Here is a 21,827-nt window from a genome sequence, read left to right on the forward strand (position 1 = left end):
CCTACTTCTTTTGCGAATGCAGTAGCACCATCGGCATCAGTGGATTGCACAAATTCCATCTTTTCGTCCACTGAGTTAGCAGAAATAGCTAAACTCCAACACGATAGAATTTTCCAAATAGAACAAATTATGTTCAACTCAAAATTATTTGACTTGGAAGCCATTGGAACGGCGCGACCGCCCCCTCTGACTGCCCCTCTTGTCACAGCTCTTCCTTCTCCAGATAGTCCATCTGCTCTTACAAACCTTTTAGATGGTGTTGACTCCGTTGAGTCATTATACGATTCTGATAGACCAGCAAATTTATACCATCCTTCACGTAGAATGAAAAAGGCATACCAGAGAGCGCTGAAACGCAGAAATAAATCAAAGGCAAATAAAAACCCTCCATTTTCTAATGACTATGTAGCCCCTATCGGGCAAGGCTCTGCTGCTACTTGCGTAGCACTAGATGCTTCAATGAACATCTCGCAGTCAGAATCTGAAGATTTACAGCTAAACTCGAGTCAATTAAATGAAGAAAGCCAAATTGCCCTGCAACTGAAATCCGTTAAAAAAACACAAAAAGAGAAAAAGAAACTTTTACGGTCTACACTTCTCCAACCTATTGTAGAAAACTCCTTAGAGGATCCAAAGGCTGTAGTAGGTGCTGTATGTGGTGGAGGCAGTATCCAGTCTACTGCCTCTTGTCAAGCTAATTTGTGCATGTTTTTTCCTGCTATAGAGAATAAAAAAACCTCATGCTCAATTAGTGTGGCTAACTCTAAGTCAGATGTTTTGGATCATAACCCTTCTAATCTGCACTTTGCTCAAGTGCCGCACCATCTTCCCTCTCTCAGAATTTCGCAGATAGAACCCACAACTTCTCTCCTACAGAATAGTACTCTTCAGCCTTTAGCTTCTGATGTGTCTGTACAGGGCTCTGTTCTGTTGTCAGCCGAAGCAAAATCCTCCACCACAAAGTCTGTGCCTACTGCAACTTCTACATGTGCTGATTCTATGCTGCCTATATCCATTTGCGTTGAGAGACAAGAGGGGCCGGCTTTATCTAAGCCAGTCGGTCCCTCTACTCCAACACTCACTATACTCAATAGAAGCCTAATTGCCTTCAATGATATTCCTGAGGAAACACAAACACTGATCGGCTGGTCTAGCAATCCCCTAAATAATGGCATGGCACCTATTAACCGTTCCTTCTTGATGAACACGTTGTATAAAATTCTCTCATTACGCAACCTTATTTCACAAGACGTTGATTGGATTAAGCTGCCTTTGATTAACAATAATCGGATGGTTTGCAAAGTCTTATCCCCAATTATCGCTAAACTTATTTGGGAATATAAGAATGATTTGCTATTCTTGGGACTGGAATTGCAAGCTTTCTCAACTCTGGAAAAGGCGATGCAATTTCTAGATTTCACTCCTCCTCGGATAGTAAAAAATTCCAATACCTCGAAAGATTCTTTGTCTGAAACTTCAGAAAATGCTAAAATCTTAACACAATTGGCTTCTTTGACCATTGCTTTAAATGGCTTTTTAGGGACCTTACCTACTTTACTCCCTCTTAACATACCGGCAGCTTCTACCTCGTCTTCATCTATAAACTCATAATGTAAAAATTTCATTCTTCAGTCATGGAATTGTTGTGGCTTTAAGAACATTTTAAATTGGTTTCAAAATAAGGCTACAAATTCACTCCCTACCATTATGTTCCTACAGGAAACTATGTGTTCCAACAATTTTTCTCTGGATGGTTTTACAGCATTCCATCATGTAGCGACTCAACCATTAACAGGGCGACCAGTGGGAGGCATTTCCATACTACTCAACAATGAGTTACGATTTACAATTAACAACCAAATTGCTACTCAATTATTTTTGATGGTTGATGTTAACATCAATATTCATGGGATAAAGAGAATAGTGTTCATATCACTTTACTGGAACCCCTCCACTCTCCCCATTGTTGACGCTCTTATCTTGCTCAACGATGTGCTCATGGACATCCACCACTATCATCCTCCTCCAGAGATTTTAATTGGTGGTGACTTTAATGCACACTTATATGCAGCCTCCTTTGGTATTCCTTCACATGCTACCTCACAGCATGGGAAAAATTCCTATGAAAATGGTGTTAAATGGTCTAACTTTCTTGCGGGTTGGGACCTTTGTGTAATTAAAACACATCGTTCAAGCTCTCCATGCACTTGGCATAGGGGGAATGCTTATTCTATTATTGATTATATAATAACGTCAAAGTTCTTGTCAGGCTTACTTTCGCCAATCGTTCCCTTTTTCCCACATTATGGCGATCATGCTATCTTAGTGAGCACTCTTTCAGTCCAAACTGACGCATTTATTAAGTTACCTGCTTTGGCTTTAGTCCAAAATGATAGGCCTTTTCTCTCAATACGCTGGAACCATTCCACATGTCGACGACTGACTTTTCTAGTCAATCGTGATTGGTGGTCGGATCCGCATATTGATGATAATTCTTCACAAGCTTTATTATCATGGAATACTCAGATGATACAGAATCACCTTAGAGACATAGCAGAATTTTCCCCTATGCAATCCACTATTCCTAACTTAGCGTCAAGTTTAGCTTCTAGCCTTGTTAACATAAAAAAGGAAAAAAACTCTGCCATCCGTCTTCTTAGAAAGAATCTGTTGAATATGAGCTCCATTTGTTATATAAAAGCTAAAAATACTCTTCAAAGAAAATTCAAAATGCAAATTAAATCGGCTCGTGCTAACTCTCATCTAATTGACAATCAAAACATGATTCGCCTAATCTGCAAAAAAAACATCAGGGATATTTGGAAAATTCTTAGAGCCTCGTCCAATTCGGACCATCCTCACATGGAATCAGCAATTGACGGTGTCTCTTGGTTTAACTTCTTTGAGCACAAATATTCATTGCCTATGCGCTTTCATAAAGTATACTAGACCTAACCAAACATATACCCGAGACTTGTCCATGGGATATAGATGATATTCATCTAGCAATCTCAAAGCTAAAATCTTCTAGGTGTGCAGGCCCGGATGGCCTGCCCCCTTGTGTGATAAAAGATGATCCCTTATTCTGGGCCAATGTACTTTTGAAGGCATTTCAAAGTATATTTAAATCAAAAAGCATTCCTCCATCCTGGACCTGCTCTATTATTATTCCCTTGCACAAATCAGGCCTCCTAAATAATCCACTTAACTTTAGGCCAATTGCGCTCATTGATGTGGCTGCAAAGATTTTCGCCTTATTACTTCTAAAAGATACTGAAAAATGTATCTTAGAAAGGAAGATACTTAATAAAGTACAGACTGGCTTCAGAAAACATATGGGGACCCAATTAAATGCCACCATTCTTGCACATCTGATTGCTAAATCCCATGAACCTGCTAACGGACCAATTTTCATTGCTTCCCTGGACTTATCATCTGCTTTTGACTCTGTAATTCGCAGCAGACTGTGGGCTAAAATGTTGCTGCTCGACTTCCCCCCTGATTTAGTGGCACTTATTGCTCTTTTACACCATAATACTTCATTCCGGGTACGGATTGCAAGCAATGGCCTTCTGACCCCATCTATTCCCACAGCTACTGGTGTCAAGCAGGGCTGCAACCTTGCAGCAGTCTTATTCAACTTATACTTGATGGATATAGAGGGTATCTGGGATTTCTCTAAATCTAATTCGGTCTGTATTGGCAAGCTTCAATTATCTTGGCTTGCCTATGCTAATGATGTGCTTCTATTCGATAGCACACATTCGGGGCTCCAGAGCAAACTAGATACCTTTTCCTCCTTTTGTAGAGAAAACAATCTCTCCATCAATGCTGCTAAATCAAATATTCTCATATTATGCTCCAAAAAAAAATTCGGAAATTTAAGTGGCAAATCGATTCCAGATACCTACAAATTGTTAATCAAGTGACTTATCTTGGTTACAACCTGGCAAATAATGCTTCCGCCAGCTTTTGGAAAAGAGCAATTGTTGAAAAAATCTTGCCGTTGCAAAATCAAATGCGCATAATTTATCGTAAATATTGTAAATTTACTTTGGCGCCCCTGTTTGAGTTCTATTCCAAAAAGGTAGAGGCCATTGTACTATATGGTCTGGATATATGCTTGGTGGATTTGTCGGTCTTCTTAAACAAAATACAAGCAAAACTGTGGAAAGTGACTCTTCATCTCCCTACTTCTTTGCCAAATGCACTCGTACGCCATGAATTAGGCCTAAACTCTTTGGCATCTCGACATCAGTGGCGTCTCTTGAAACTTTATCTCAAAATGAACTTCCCTCTAGAAAACTCGCTTTATGAAGATTTCCACATCATGTTGAGAGAATCGCAGCCTAGATCGATTACACACTTTCGACAGCGAATATTTAACATTCTAGCTGGGATTAATCTTCCTGCCGAAGATTTAGAGATCAAATTAAATATTGCCCATAAACGGCTTTTCAATAACGATTGGGCAGCAACTTGTCTACAAATATCTCAACATGTATCATATATGGAATATGCATCCTATAGACACGCACAAGTTCCACGTCTACCCTATCTTATGCTGTGTCCTAGTGCTGAGACCCGGGAAATCTACATGCGATTTCGATTTGACCTTATTCACACTAAATCAAGAACTCAATTTTGGTCCTACAACGAACATATCTCTGCTGATACTACTTGCAGATTTTGTAAACTTGGAGAATATAGTGAAACTTTAAAACATCTCTTTATGATTTGTCCAGTTTTTGAAGCGGATAGACAGAGAATCATTTCTGCTTTTAGTCCCTGTAATACCCAACTTGGAAGAGATTTAATTTGGACGCGCTGTATGTGGGGCACTTCAAAAGCAATAATTTTGGCAACAGTGCGCTTGATAAAAATCATTGATGCAGCAATTTCTCTACAGCGAGAGACCTCACACTCATAAAAACTGATATATTGCATTGAATTTTTGCTAATGTATATATCTTTTAGACTGCAGAAAGGCTTGTTCATGAATAACTGCTCGTCTAATTGAATGACTTTATTAGCTCTTTGCTATGAACTATGTAGTCTGTATAACAGTGAAAACTCCAGTCGGAGAAGCTGTTTGTGCAGTATGAATATTTTCCAAAAATTAACGCGTACATATTCGTTATGTTTCTAACGTCTTGCTGTCTAGTAACTATGTTTTATTTATTTATCTTAAAATAGAGGCAAATTTGCTGTAAAAAGTTTTATTGTAATTTTGAATGTGATTTAAATTTGTAACGATGCGTAAGCATCAAAAACAAAAAAAAAAAATAAAAAAAAAAATAAATGTCGCTTGTTGTTACCTTCTTCTCATATTGCCCTCTTTTGGCTTTGTAATCAACAAAAATGGACCAACAGAACAGGGAATAGCCTTTCAATACATTACATGCTTACGGGAATAAGGAAACTCCCTAACATTTGTCCTGAAGAAGGTTGCAAGAACTAAGGGGCGACGAATGTTGACGTCCCGAAAAGACAACCGAGACACGTGTTGTCAGGAATGGCACTCTGCCAAGAGTGGCACAGGGTACCCAGGTAGATTTTGGGTGGCTGTGCCGAAGTAAGGTAGCAGATAAGCACACACAGCAGGGAGTTAAACAAGAAAGAAGAGTAGGAAAGTGTAGCTGTGAGCCAAAAGGGGCAAAAGATACAAAGGTACAAACAAACTGGATTCCCTCTTGGGGTGTATGTTGAAATGGGAAAGAGTGTTCCACGAACCTTAGGAAACTCCAGCCTTCTGCACAGATTGCTATAACAGAGGCCCACGCTGTATGCTCATGGCTGGGAAAGTGGGTGTCTGTAACACTGAAAACGCGACAAGGGAAGGGGCAGAGGTTGCCTGCCGGAAACCAACAGGCAAGCTCTGTACAAAGGGATTACATAAGACACATGAGAAGGCAAGAACAGATATATCCAGCGAAAAGGAAGCCAATGAGCAATCTAGCAGAAGGAAATGAAGGAAAGGCAGTTAGACTGAAGTAGATAACCTAAGGTGGAATACAGGGGACTCTAGGAAGGGAGCAGCAGTCAGGAAAACAGAAGGGCTGCAAAGTAGGAAGCAGGTCTGCAGTCAAGAGTGGCACTAGGTGCAGGCAAACTGTAGTGGACTGCGGAGGACTGTAGTAGGCTGCAAGGCAGGGAGTCCAGAAGAACAGGACAGAGAGAAATTAGTAGTAGGTGACAGACAGAGAGCCCAAAAGAATAGGGCCGTGAGGTAGGGAGCCCAGAGGAGCAGGGCCGTAGGTAGCTAAGTGTAAAACAGGCTGTAAGGCAGAGGAGTGTAGCAAGCCGCAAGGCAGGGAGCCCAGAGGACAAGGGCTGTAGGCAGCGGAGGTAGACAGGCTGCAAGGAAGGAGCCCAGAGGACACGGGCTGTAGGCGGCGGAGGGAGCAGGCTGCAAGGAAGGAGCCCAGAGGACAAGGGCTGTAGGCAGCAAAGAGGTGCAGGCTGCAAGGTAGGGAGCCCAGAGGAGAAGGGCTTGGAGACAGCAGAGTGTTTCAAGCTGCAAGGTAGGGAGCCCAGAGGACAAGGGCAGTAGGCAGCCGGAGTGAGGCAGGCTGTAGGCAGGGAGCCCAGAGGACAAGGACTGTAGGCAGCCGGAGTGAGGCAGGCTGCAGGGCAGGGAGCCCAGAGGACAAGGACTGTAGGCAGCCTGAGTGAGGCAGGCTGCAAGGCTGGGAGCCCAGAGGACAAGGACTGTAGGCAGCCAGAGTGAGGCAGGCTGCAGAGCAGGGAGCCCAGAGGACAAGGCCTGTAGGTAGAAGGCAGCGGAGCGAGATCGGCTGCAAGGCAGGGAGCCCGGAAAGGGCACTGGATAAAAACAGGATAATGCAGCAACAGGAACAGCATACAATGTAGCAGGTCAAGGCAAACAGGAGCGGGGAGATCTCAAGATGCAAGACACTGTGCTCCTGCAGGCAGCTGCTTATATACAGCCCTGCCCTGTTCTGAGGCAGGCTAATTGACAGCACCTGTAGCAGCACACCTGAAGACAATCTGCCTCCTCCCTCTCTGGTCCTGAGCAGGTGGAAGCAGCACTGGCCGCTAGGGCTTCTGGGGATTGTGGTCCCAATAACGATGAATGAGAATAGCCAGGAATCGAGGACTGTAGCCAGGTGCATTATGGTAAATGTAGTTAATTGAATAAAATAAGAAAGAACCAAAGTTGAGCAAATGGAAATAAAAGACCAAGGCATGAAAAGGAGTTGTTCAAGGAGTATTAGGAGGATAAATGAGTACCAAGTAGTCCATGATGGTTGCCAATGCGTGTGGCAGTGGCGCGGGCATGACACGTGTAGACGTATGTCGGTGTGATTAGGAACACACAGACGGAACCATCAGAGGATTGGATAGAGGACTTTTTTTCACTGTATAAATAGAATTAGAGGCGGTCCATGCAGGAGGCCAAAAGATATATATGCCAAGGATTTGGTAAAAAAGTAAAAAGTAGAATGAATGGTAGGAGTGAATCAATATGAGTGGAATTTATAGATATTTGTTTGTCCAGATGTTTTATTAGTATTTTATATGAATTTTTGATATGCAAATAAAAGTTTTTAGAAATTGACAATTGAACATTTATTGGTATTTATGAAGAGATAAATGTATTGAGAGGCTATTCCCTCTCCGTTGGTCCATTTTTGTTGATTATTATATGATGCCTGGAGGACCAGGGACTGTAATCAGGCACCCCTTTTGTTTATAATACTCTTTTGGCAATTACTTTGTCCTTTATACATACAATTATAACCTTCGTGTCTGCTCCCAAAGTTCTTATTCTGCCACTTTAGCTTCTTTGTATCAGTTTAGTTTTTAAAGTTACTTTTATTCTGCCTCTTCATCTTCTTTACATCAGTTCAATAATCAACATTATCATGAATGGCCAAGGGGCGATTACGCAGCATTCCGGGGTCACACAATACGAGTGAGCTCACTAGGTGCCACATACACGTCCGCTCACTCTACTGCCACTGGTCCTTCTGCTTCTTCTGCTTCACTCTGCATGGTAAACTGCTTTGTTTTGCAACCTGTGGCCCATGCCGGTCAGGAAAGAATGGTCCCTCGCTCCAGGGATACTCTGGTGCTCGCCTGCCACCAGAGCACTTCTTACAATGGGGAACGCTTTTCCGAATAAAGCTTCCCGCTGCACAACCTCTGCCAGGTCATCAAAGGGGGAAAGCTTTTCAAAGTAACCCTTCATGCCACGTAATCTGTGTATAAAAGGCCATAAAAATGAGTGACTCCCTCAGGACAATCAGGACAATCATCTGCACTACAAACATTGGTGGTTCTGGCGTCTGTGTTTTTCTTCTGCTTCTTTGCCACTGCAACATGGAGTCTCTGAAAGCAACCCAACTTCTACTACTCCTAAAGGTCTTCACCTGAGGGTGCCATATACACATAACAGTCCCTCTCAGGTGGGTGTCATTAGATTGACTAGACTGCACCATGCTGTCTAGTGATCCTGAATCCCTCTCCCTCGTTCAAGTACTTTGGGCATTGTGGGACCTGAAGTCCCCAATGTTCAAATTATCTCCTTTATTCTGAATAATGTTTCCTACTTCACTTCTACCATTAACTACATCTTCAAAAGGAATTTTGAAAGAATTCAATCATTGGTTCAGATTTAATGAGAGTTGGTTTCATCAGAACTTAAGATGTAAATGTTCTGATGTTCACATTTCTCATTCTCCTGTTGACTGCAAGAGTTTTTACCATTACCAATACGGGCAACTTTGTGAAAGGGAGTCTTACTCCTGATAAATTATTGATTACGACAGATTTCATAATCACCAAGATGGATAGCTTTGGGAAAGGAAGCCTCGCTCTGACAACCCGCTATTACATATCCTGACATTACTAAATTCTCTTCCTCTGAGGAAGACAAATACCATGTCTCATCCAACAGAGTACTCCTATTCCCTTGGGACCCTTCTCCTTCAAGGTGATCCTCCTGGCTAATACCACCCCCAGGGTTAGGATCAAGTAGCGCTGCCTACTCCATGCCACCTGGGAGGATACTTAATTTAGGGTCTTTGTGAGGACTCCGCAGGATTCGTCACAGAGTGCTGAGAGGTTACGTTTATTAAGAATAAGAAGCATACACAATTTGCATCTGTGAAGCCCTGGGTCTCAAGGTTGTTCCCATTCTTGTTCCTATTTTATCTAACCTGTAGAGTTGTGCACTCAATCATAGCCAACTGCGATGCCTAGAACATGAATTATAGTCTTCCTCTATCCTAGTTGTGACAAGTAATAGGTTGTTCTGCAAACTCGGCCCAGAGACACACCATTGTATTCTTGTGTCAAATCATTATACCTTCCCAATGGGAAAGCCCCTTAGTCCCTGTTTAGCATGATTTAAGCAGAACAGGTTACAAATGTGAAAGAGCAGCAAAGGCCTGCTCAAGACTATGCCCCCTACTTTCATGCACAAAGCTTACCTAATATGTTGCATCAATGCTATCAGCAGAGACGCCCACGGAGTAGCTAGACTATCGCTTGATCTAAAGCGTAAAAATGAATATTTCATTTGCATTTTTAATAAGGTTCAAACTGTAGAATTAATATGCTGAAGTAGACGGCACAGATCTCAGAGTGCACCTCACAAGAAGCAGGCACTTCCCCTTCGCCCCTTGGAGATTCCTCTCCCAGTCACACCCTGCACCTCAGTCAAAACAGTCTAATTGATGTAAAGGGTGCAGGTCCACAGCACAACAGTAGGTAGAGTGTCTTCCTGCCCAAAGGAGGTCAATCACTTACAGCAGTGACTGGTTCCTGTCAGTGGTCCAAAGGGGCTACTTCCTCACTCTTCCTCCCAACCCCCTCAAATCTCAGCTCTCCCCTAACCTGCACTGACCCACCTTCAAAGAGGCTCACTCTCACAAAACTGCTGCTCATGGAGGCGGTAGAGAGGGTTATGCTTTTTATTAAAGGTTCTTCACCATTCCAAAGAAGAAACAAGACTGGCCTGTGGCTGGTGCTAGACTGCTCCTTCAAGATCTCATTCATGCTCTCTGCCTTTCAGTCAATGTAAAGAAATCCATGCTCCTCCCCACTCGGAAGCTCTGATTCATGGACTTCATCTGGCATCTGGGAAAGTGTTTCCTACATAAACAAGGATAGACAACTTACAGGAGACCAATTATTTTTCCTTTCTCATGTCTAGACAACCGCATTGTGGTTCCTGCATCAGTCGGGACTGGTGGTGGCATGTCTAATCAGTACGTATAGCGAAGGTGCAGATGCGGCACACCCAACTACACCTGACAGCCTCCTGAGCCCAATTGTTGGATGCTCTAACTGCTGCTGTCCCCCTTCCTTTATGACTGTGTCAAGACCTGCTGTGGTAGTCGGACATCAACCTGCAGACGCGGACAGTCTTTCTGGACCTAACACCATCAGTTCACCATAGTCAACAAGGTGGGACCTAGCCCCCACAGAATGCACCGCACAGGTTCTTCAACAACAGAGTCTTGCCAAGTTCTCCCTGCCCCAACATGACCCACTCCAAAAGACTAGCCAATTCGGCTTTCTCCTCTTTTAGCTCTACCTGTCTCTCGTCACTCTCATCCCCACCTTATATAGTCATTAAAACCTTTTTTTAGAGAGGCTCAGGACCTCTGAGTGGCTGGACCAGCTTCCCTCTTAAATCTCAGACCTCTTGATTGGAAGGTGGAACTCAAACCTCACCATGTGCCCTGAGGCAGGGGGTTTGACCGTAGGTAAACCCTGCAGGAATCCCATGGGATGGGTTAGACATACCCAGAAATGCTTTGGCTCCCAGCAGGGCAACTTTAGGGAAGTTTGATCACCCCATTACTGTCATACAATCTTTAAGCTATTATTTTTAGAGTGAACCAACTGCCTCAAATCCTGTTATCTTCTACTAACTTTGGCATCAATTTTGCATTCAAGATTTACAAGCAGCAAACATTTGTGGATCTTGATTTTTAGAGAGGCTTTGTCAAATGCCCAATGCGACAAATGTTTTGAAATAGCAAAAGTGGGGGAAAGTCATGGCCCTCTGAGCTTGAATTTGCACATTCCATGTGTACTGCTGCATTTGTAATCGTTAGAATGTATATTAATGTTGGCCATACACAAAGACCCTGAGGATCAGCTATCTTTTATATTGAGCATTATACAGTGTGCACAGTCTATGGGCCTAGCATTCATATAACATTAACAGAATATATATCATTCAATAGAAGGGAGTAAATTAATCCACATGCCCTGCCCACACCTCCTGTATTTAGGACTTACCCCTTAACTGTCAGGCTATTATGCAAGTCTATGCAAAAAGGACAAGCATACTCTTCCTTGGCACTTTTGAAGGGCAATGAAATCAAATCTACAGCTCTCCTACTTGTAATGCCCCCTCAACCTTGCAAATTAATAGTCTATGTTGGCTTTCCAGGTGAGGAATTAAAGAATGAATTAGCAATTAATTAATCTGGTATTTAATAAATACTACAACAACGAGAGTTGACATATCTATATAGTGCGAATATTTGATGTGCTTACCAAATGATTTTCTGATGGTTGACCCTTCATCAGAATGTGAGTATAAGGTAATTTCAGTGGTGGCATTCCACTTTGGAGAATAATTTGCAACCTATAGCAGCTATCAGAAAAGTGTGGGTAATTATTCGAAATTTCAAACAGGATCATCGATCCTCTTCAGATATGAATTCATACAATTTCAGAAGTATGCTAAAAATAGGGCTCACCGATAATTGTGTAAAAAAGGAGACATTTTAAATTAACCCTTGCTCCTAAAAGACAGCCAGTGCAGATATTTAAGAAAATGAATCTTACAACTGACTTATGAGAGACCTGACCTTCACTCCTCGGAGAGATGAGCCCAGTTGACCCATGTGGGGACTGAAAGACAACGTAGAAGTGAACCAATTGTGGCCTGGCATCCCCTATGGAGCAGCCCCATGTATATTTTCTTGTCAATCAGTGATGCCAGTTCTTAGTGTATGTAATGACATCATATCTTTTTTTATTTTTTATTAATGTTTTATTGGTTAATTAACTTTCAACCTTTAACATAAACCTTTATCATACCATAAATTCTTTCCATACAGTGTCTATATCAGGTCCATTTCCTAGTTAATTTCTAGAACAACTCCTATTTCCAAAATTAGTCCTGTGTCTCTGAACTCGTCAGTATCACCTCCACTAGTTTTAAGGCTTTAATCGTACATCCAAGAGCTCTTGTCATTAGAATACCTTCCCACATCTGCTCTTCCTCATTGGAGCTTGCTTCCAGCCCCTCGATCCCCATTACTTTCTTCCTTTGCTCATTTATAGAGGGGCACGATAGCATCAAATGTCTAATTGTATTTACGACATCCACCTCTTTGCAGAAGCGACAGATTGCATCTTGTGGGAGTATATGCTTCCTTCACAGCAGTACTTCTCTCGATGCCAGTATGTTAAGTCTGCATCGTAATAATAGGCCTCTCTAATGGGTCGATGTGAACTTAGTTAAGTATAGGGGCAGCTCATTTATTTTCTTGCATTCCCATACAATGTAATAACATCATTTGTTTATTCTCTTCAGTTCAACTGTTTTGACCCAATCTTTTTCTTGCAATATTTTTTAACTTTATTTGAATTTCTTTCAAAGAATCCAAATCAATATTTGAACTATCTAGAAATTTTCTGTAGCGTTCCTTACCTCTCTCAAGGTTCTTATCTTTTGTTGTCGCCGATCCCATTAGTATCTCAAAAGGTTCAGGTGGATTATCAAGGACGCATTTCTGATAGAGGGAGATTGTCTTCCACATAACTATGGATTTTAGTGATTTCAATCTTAACTCAAACCTAATTGTTGCAGCTGATAGTAAATTAAGTAGTCTGAGAATTTTCCTCCAGAAGTAGGGTTCACATATATCCCATATTTTCCATGAGAGATTCATCAGTGACTCTATTCCGTATATTATTACTGCTGAAACCTTCTGCTTGTAAAAGATGACGATAGGCATCAGATAAAATGTTCCGTAACAATGATGCAATGCTCTACCTTGGTTTGTTAGCTTTAATAACTTTTCCCTGATCAGCAGTCTGACTGATTGATGTTTTTATTAATTCAAATCCCAAAGTAAGTTATTGATTCCACAACTTCCAGTGATTGATTATCAATGATCCAATTGAAATCTTTTAGTTTCCTTGATTTAATAGATCTTTGATTTATTGATGTTTATCTTCATTTGATTACTCTCCAAGTAGATTTTAAAGGCTTCTAATCGCCTCTGGAGACCTACAGCGGTCTGGTCAATGAAGACCAGATCATCAGCATAGATGATCCAGGGGATTTCGCCTTTTTCAATCTTCAGGGGAAAGGCCCTGATTTATTTTTGAGAACTTTTCAGATCTGCCAAATATAGTGCAAATAGAAATGGGACCAGTGCACAGCCGGGCTTAATCCCTCGGGTTGAATAGTGAATGTATTAAGTCAGCCCAGCTCTCTTTATTTGCCTTTAGCATCTGTTTCGAGATACCATCCGGGCCCGCTGCCCTTGAGGAGGTCAGATTGTTAATTCTCCATAGTATTTCTTGGCGGTCTAATTCAATATTCCATTCATGCGTGTTCTTATTTTTCACAGCAGGGCTTTTCGCTGTCTTACTTTCAGAAAAGGGCTGTATAGTGTTTGTAATGACATCATATCCCTTTTTAAGACTTTGTTGGTACTACGTTTGGGCAGAACGTTCTCAGGCAACAGAGTTCTTTGCTGATATCTTTGTACTCTGTACAAATAAACCTTGTTCTCCTTGCAAGCAATCTCTTTGCCTTTTTTCCCTAGAGGTTTGTATTCTTTCTAGCATGAGCGTAAACAGGGACTTGTCTTCACCCTCTTACTCCTGATTCTCTTTTGCAATCCCCTGGTCTTTTGCTTCACCTCCTCTGCACTCTGTCTCTCACCCTCTCTCCTCCTGCTCAACCTCCTCCTCTGCTTTCTGTTTTTCCATGCCGCAAAGATTCCCAACCTTATGCTGTTGATGTTCCACTGTGATGTCTGTATTGATGCTCCTAATTCAAATAATTCAGTGTGAATGGTGCCAGCAACCTAAATCTTTTTTTAACAACCAAGTTAGGATCGTTATGGTTAGGTATCTATCGTGACCTGTGTTTGCTTGTCCGTTTGCAGGTCCTGAAAAAGCAAATCCCCCAGCAATGTCCTTCTTATATGCTCATGGTCCCTACGGTAGAGTGACAGCAAAAGAAAGTGTTTGTAAAGACGAAATATACACATTGCCAGGGAGGTTGTCGACACTACCAATGGGTAAGTTCTTCTTATTATGGATGTGATCCTCCGTACACTAAGGAGGGGGGCAATTTTTGGCAGAAGATTTACTTATACATAAAAGACTAGGGACAGACCTTCATCTACTTTCTCTGGGGCTTGTCTCATGTTATGGATGGTGCACGCTTGTCTTCATGGCTCCCCAAGTCCCATCCTTCAACATAAATCATGGGACTTTATCATCATCACAACAGTAAGAGAGGGGGGATGCAAAATCTATCCAGAATCCTCTACTCTTGAGCTTGATTGATAAGGTGAATCAGATGTTAAATCATGGCAAACGCTGAAGACAGAATACAGAAGATGAATCATGCAATATCCAATCAAATACTTCACCCATATCTACTTCTAGCTCGATATTACCTTGAGTGCCCATAGGTAGATATTTGTTACATAGCAAGGCCTGAAATCAAATTTAAATTAACGCATATTTTTCAACTCAATATTGTTTCATGAATATAAAAGGCACTGTTTGTTTGCACGGTTTGACAGTGCAAAGGAGATTTTAAGTTGACCATTAATTGCCAGTTTGTCAGAGTTCAATGAAGTTGTTCTGACAAGGAAAAGGATGAGGAATGCCTTGCACATGTTTGAATGGCAGGGTCCATACCTGATGCTAAAGTGACTTGCGAAATTGAACAAATTGATGCAGTAAATATTAAAGTATCCTTCTTTTGGAATGAGGCAGAGCTTTGGCTCACATCTTATATGGAATTAGATATAATATTTAGTCCAATTGAGCAGAACCAGTGTTCTTGTTGATCCTGATTTAAGGACATCATGCTAAACTTTGGGAACTAGAAATGGTTTGTGCTGCAAGTGAACTAGGACAGCCACCTTTTTTGTCAGTGGTGTACTATTGTAAGTAGAAACCTTGGATTCAATTGAGTTGCGTGCCCAGATTGTTATAGGAAAGGTTTTTGAAGAATCCCTCTGAAATTATGGTAGGCCAGAGCAGATGACAGACTGATTCCACAGAGTAAATCTGACGCACAGTACTCATTACAGAAGACATGTGTTATTTCAATAGAGAGATGGTAAATGCTTGACACTGTCAACATAATTGACATGTCCCTAGTCCAGAGCAACACATCCCTCAAGTAGCCTTTCCCAATTTCTGGATTCTAACCCATGAGGCAGAAGCTGCCCCACATGAGATTCAAGGATTCCATCTGAAAAATGTGCATATTGTCTTAAAAAAATCAAAGATTTAAAAGTGGGTTGTGATATCTGTGATTCTAGAGGTTGGGCTTAGACTGTTAAAAACAGAAAAGTATTAAGGACATCTAACAAAATGAGCAGCCATAGGGGAGCAATGTTTAGCAACTGTGAATTTCATACTTGGTGGAGCAACAACAGAAGAACAGGTTACTGTCATACAAAACAGGCTGATAAGCTCTTCTTGAACACTGTGCTTCAGGGTGAGGGGTAAATAAAAAAGGAACACTGACACATCAGCTGGCACAGGCAACAAAAAAAAGTGTGTTGCTTTACCAGCATGATTCCAAGAAGGGTAGGGCCAGAGGCTTCAGCTTATAAATAGTTTCCTTTTCACCAATACCATGAAGGCAGAATCAGTGCTTACTTTGAAGGAACAGACTAGGTCATTCACTGTGTAAAATTAAAACAGATTTATCAAAACCTTTTTGGAGAAGGTATTAGGGCAACCTTGATGGCAAAGTGTTCTTACATGATAGCAAATCTTTAACTGAACCACTCATCCAATAGGCAAAACGTTGATGGTGCACAAATGGAAGAAGAGGTAGCCTCTCTTCTTCAGGGAGAAGAAGCATGTTGTGGAAACTCCACATAGATGGGGTTGAGGTAGTTGAAGCGTGAGTTGACTATGGTCCCAACTACATAAAGTAGCAATAGAGAATATGGGGAGGCAATACGACTGCCAAACCACATTGATTTGATGGAGCATATTTCGTTGGATGACAGAGACAAAACCCAAGTTTAGCACTTAAAGCATATTCAATCTATTCACAGAGTCAGAGTGAAGTATGAAAGGTGTTATGTTTCTTGTGTTCATTACTGGGCCTTGGATCAAGGGAAGCCTAGTGGAGATAAAGATGTCTGGTCATCAAATAACTAAATAATGCTTGACTGTAGGAATTCAATGTAACTTATTGTTCAACTAAAGCTGTCAGATGACCATATGCATTGCAATTATTTGCACATGACTGATACCATCTCTCAAAAATAGAACATTAAGAGGAAGAGGGGGTCCAGGAAAGTATACTAAGAATGTGATAATAAGGGAGTTCCATATGGAATTTCTGAGGTGAGAGCGGCTAGACATGCTCAAATAGTTTGGAGGCTGTCTTCAAGAAGCCTGTAATGACTATGTTGATAGTAGCCAACAGTTTTGACAAACAGAATACGGCAAATTATCTGTGTTAGCAGCAGAAACTAAGGCACAGCAGACTACAATCTTTAACTTGGAGGAAAAAAGGACAACAATTAGTCAAAAAAGACGATTTCACTCCACAATACTCCTCGGCTGTGCTTTCACTGTTTTGATTTGTATTGGTCACCGGGCTGATAGTTATAGGGTTCTGTGGCTTTTTTGTGAAGTGAGTTTCTTTGCAAAGGGAAATATCAATACATATTTCAAAGATGACAGTACAAGTGCCCATGATGGAGGAGCTGATAACTGTCATGTTCAGTGGACAGCTCTTCTCAGGCATATTGTATGATGATGTATGCTTACTCTTGGATATGGGTTTTCATGCAATGTTATTATTGGCAGAAGTAAAACAAAGGCATTACCTAAAGGCACTAGATATGTGGGCAGGATTTTGGCCACAGGCAGCAAACTTTTATTTTCTCCTGTAATTTTCTTTCTGAATAGAAGTTTGTGACATTATCGGAGAGATCATGTAATGATGTGAGCTCAGTCTGATTTGAAGGTGCTGCAGATGGTGTAGCCAGAGATAGATGGACATTTGAGAAGGTAAAGAGCTTTTCCAAGCCCGGCAAGTCAGAAGGATTCCGAACACACATGTCTTTACTGGCAGACACCAGAAACTGGAGCCCTGCTGTGAGTTATCTTACAGCTTAAGTCATTCGGAGCTGATGTTGGGCTGATTAAAGGAGATGAGATGCTGACCCTGTTATTGTTGTGACCTTCTGGTCTCCATTTGGTAAGCTCTTGCTTTTACTGCTATGGTGTTCAAAATGAACCTGGAGGCTGGAAAACATGGCCATGGATTATCCAGTGTCTTGGGGAACTGGTGCCAAATATATTGCATTGCCCTTGCTCTGTGAAGAGATAATCATGTGAAGAAAAGTCCCCTGTATTTATCTTATGTGTTTTGTCTGTATAGGCACGGAAATGAGGACAAAAGAATGAACACTTGAAAGGAAAGTGATCCATAGCCTAAAATGGCAAATAATGTAAGATGGGGACCCACTTAATGCTCACAAAAAGGCATTTGTCAAAGCTACAAAACTAACAACAACTAACAATGGAAACTGCACTTGCATAGCACATGAATTCCACTTTCCAGATGTGAAATATTCACCCTTGTCGACAAAGAAGACTTGTGAGTTCATGGCAAGAATAGAAGAGAAAATGGAGTGACGGAGTTTGCATTGTTTGTGCTTGGAGGCTGGAGCTCTGGTAGGCATGGAGACATGTATAAAGGATCTTGGTGTTACTATGCACCTCGGTATAGCACTCCACGTGTTTGTCTTCTTCCCAATGTATGAAACCATCATGGCTAATGTAAACAACTACCATTGCATATTTTTTAAACCTGCTTATTTCACCAGCATACAACATTTATTTTGCGAGATCCACAATCAACCAAATAAAGACAAATGAACATAACAATAATTTACAACCAAACAAGCATATGTTAGGTTTTACCAACTAGATGCTTTTAATGCCCGACTGTTGCCACTTAGTAAGTTTGTGATTGAGGTGCAACGGGCGCTGTCTGTCCTTCTCAGAGACTGCTTGCTGATCAGCTGTCCGTCATAGCAGCATGCGGTGCATGGATACCATGGTGACACATTGCTCTGGGCAAAAAGGGTCCAAATAGTGGCTGCGGTGTGGCTTGATTTGTAGATCTACAGTCCTGCTGTCGCATGTGGATCGCTCTCCAAAATATACCCAAAGGCCAGTGAGGCCCAGACAGAATAATGATTTTAAATATGCCCCTGGTCAAACCCTCTTGGGACTGAAAGAACGCAAAGTGTTGAGGGAACAAGGCAGTTTCATATTGCAATGATACAATCAATACAAATGTATACCCACGTTTAAAAAGAAGAATATACATGAACATTCGTGCTCAGTACAGAGATTCTTATACTTTAATTACTAGCCCTAACCCAATTCCCAAAACCAGGTTTAAGAATTCTCTTAGCAAATGAGAGCATTTGATGCAAAGAGATGGGCGATGTGTTCCAATAGGCTACAACTGTCACAGGGCATAAGCATTTTAGAGAAAGACACTGATGGGACATGGGTACCTCAGATTAGGACTGGTGAGCATGCTTAGACCATGTTGGTCACGTGAGATCCGGAGATGCTCCTCCAGGGAGGAATCTGGGTGGGAACAGCTTTACCAGTGAGGCACAATATCTGAAATTCTATTCTCAAGCAGAAGCGGGTGCAGGTGTTTGAGAGTAGTACTTTGATGATCATATTTCCTGGCCATCAACAACCACCCTAGCTATAGAGCGAAGGACCAACTTCAACAGAGTGGAAGTGGTTTGTGGTAAACCCAAACAAGCAGCGTTACCTATACCCATGTGAGGAATAACAAGACAATCAATAGCAGGTCTGAAATAAATGTGAGTGCAAACAGATGGCAATTTCCAGACTTCTCCAGGACACTAATGTGAAGAATGAAAAAGAGAACATGATCAGGATAGGACGATTGCATTGCTGGATTTGCCATCGTGGGAGAATTCATCAAATCTTTTCCATTGCATTTTTCATCTAATCTTTTCCATTGCATTTTGCCTCAAATTATATGATATGATATGATATAGTATTTAAAACGTGCCTATACACAAGTGTTTCAAGGCGCGACGAGGCAGCCTGGGGAACATAGGGAAGACAGAGACAATGATAATACTAGGCCAGGTGACAATGAGATTGCGCAAGTGTATGTGTGAGGGTGGGTTAGGGTAATAATACATGTAAGGGGGACTTGGGGAGAGGGTGTGGGCTGCGGGGGATCTCCCCCAGCATACATGGGCGGTAAAATGTCCAATACATTTTTTGGGTGATGAATTCTCCCACGATGAAAAATTCTCAATGGAATCACACAGAATCACATGATCGGAGGTGGATCCCAGAGATGTACCAGAAGAAACAGACGAAGAGGAAGTTCCAGGAACTGTAGATGTGGAGATGGAGATTAGGGTCTGCAAATAATAGAAATTCTGTTTTGAAGTGTACGCTTTCAGAAAATAGGAAGGCATCTTCAACGGAATAGGCCATCAGAGAAGGATATCCTTTGGACAAGATACACCTATATACCAGTAAGGGTTATCCACATAGCAGCGCGTGAGTTCTTCTATGCTGCTGACGAGATGTGACCGCAGCTAAATGTAAATATTGATCAATATGGGAGAAAGGATCAAACCCTAATATCCCCAAAGAGCGCAGAGTACAGGGGCTGGCTGTAGTCTGCGCATTTGGACCTATTAATGATGAATGGTGAGGAATGAGTCAATTTAATTACTAACCTAACGTGTAGTCTGTCCCCTCTGCCTCAGAAATAGTTCCACGGGAACCTTTTGATAAAACATACCTTGCGTTTCATACTTGAACGCTCTTTCTGCTTTACAGTTTTAGGAGTCAGAGGTGCAGTGCACAATAAATGTTAAGCACTTACTTTAATTCAGAAGGCGGCTGCGAAGGATCTGCTTCAGGGTCCAAAAGAAAGCGTTGCTGGAAAACAGTTTTACCAGAGGTAACCTTCAAAACAGGATAACCCATCTGCCTGGTCCAGGTGTCCATCACTTCCTTCACTGGTTGTGCACTGGCCTAAGCATGACAAAAAATCAAATCACACAGAGAAGGACGAGCAACAACAATGGATTATTATTTTCACTTTTTGGAAAACCTGTAGTAATTTGCATCAGAATCCAGATTTCATTTTACAGGAGGGGGATTGTAGAAGGCATTGTTGCTCTTTTTCATGCATGCAATATTTGTGGTTTGTATATAGGCCCTTATAATGTGTACAATATCCTTTGCTATTCAAGCACCTGAGTGCACAGGCAACAAGGTTTAGGTCCAGGGAAAATACAGAGATTGCACATGTGAATTGAGGAATCAATATTTATAATAGAAGTTTCATCCATCTTTTCTGAAATGCAGCAAGATTTTGCTGCTGTCACTGCAGCAGTGGTGAGGCAGAATGCACAACAGTTAAGGGCCAACGCATGAAAAGCAACTTCGCGGCCACCACCCCGTTGGAGTGTTAAGGAAGAAACCTGGGCGGTGAATGGATCTTGCTTTCCATAAAGTGCAGAGGATTGCTGCTGGTTGACATTATAACTCAGATCTTCTGAGTTTTCTCTCTGAACACCCTTGGGTCAGCATTGGGAGTATGCAGTACACTCTGGCCTAGAGATTGCTTCCACATCTGAAAATTGTTGTCTATGGACTAAGATGCGTGGATGACAAAGAATATGGGGGCGTTCTCTGTACATTGCACCAGAGTTGTCTCTATGTTCTGAACACTTAAACAGGATTCTTTGCTAGCACAATGTAAACCTCTTTCCATAGCTGATGTAGCCGCCCTTAAATACTCTAACAATCATGTGTGATTGCTCTTCTTTAAGACGCAGATACATTTTCCAAAGGACTGTTAATCATTTGTTTCTGGCTCGGGCATGGCAGCCGACACAAAAAGGGTGTAAACGTGGGTTGTATTTGGGGGGCCCGGATCACTTTCTGCGCTTTTTGTCAGCTTCCTGTTCCTGGATCTCTCTTAAATCACATGCTTCCATTAAAAAACTAAAAATGTAAAAAAAAGTAGCGTGCGCCAGTTCTCATCCCCTTTACTTACACGTGGACCATTCACAGTCCGCAGACTCTTCTCAGCTGCCATGGAAACACGAGCTTCCTTTGCTGTTATCATGAGGTCCACATTTTTTTCGTGCTGTATTCATTTTAGTAAAAATATCTGATATTCCTACACATATCCGTTTTCCAGGAAATGAATGGCTTGGCTAAAATAAAATAAAATAAAAATGCGCACTGTTCCAATTCTAACCCCCTTTACTTCCATTTGGGCTACTGTCAATCCGCTGGCTCTTCGCAGCTGTCACAGAAAGGCAATCGTGACCCATTGCTGTTAACATAGTGACCATACATTGTGGATTTTAATTTTTTGGGTAAATAGATTTTCTATCCTTGCACACATCCATTTACCAGAAAAGTAAAGGCTTAGCACCCAGGTATTAATGGCAATATAGCATGTGTCTGCAAGACGTAACAGACAGTAGTAACGCTGGAGGTGT

At 41.7% G+C, this 21,827-nt stretch overlaps 1 protein-coding gene across 1 annotated transcript in view; it reads right to left on the bottom strand.

The window, feature by feature from the left end:
• Positions 1-21,827, bottom strand: part of ENPEP (glutamyl aminopeptidase) — a 441,170-nt gene that overhangs the window by 112,932 nt on the left and 306,411 nt on the right. Inside the window, exon 10 of the mRNA XM_069630729.1 lies at positions 20,192-20,343. Coding sequence (XP_069486830.1) covers positions 20,192-20,343 — 152 coding nt within the window. The remainder of the gene's footprint in view (positions 1-20,191; positions 20,344-21,827) is intronic.

The sequence above is a fragment of the Ambystoma mexicanum genome, chromosome 6q (assembly GCF_040938575.1).
Source record: "Ambystoma mexicanum isolate Mex_15411 chromosome 6q, UKY_AmexF1_1, whole genome shotgun sequence".
NCBI lineage: Eukaryota > Metazoa > Chordata > Amphibia > Caudata > Ambystomatidae > Ambystoma > Ambystoma mexicanum.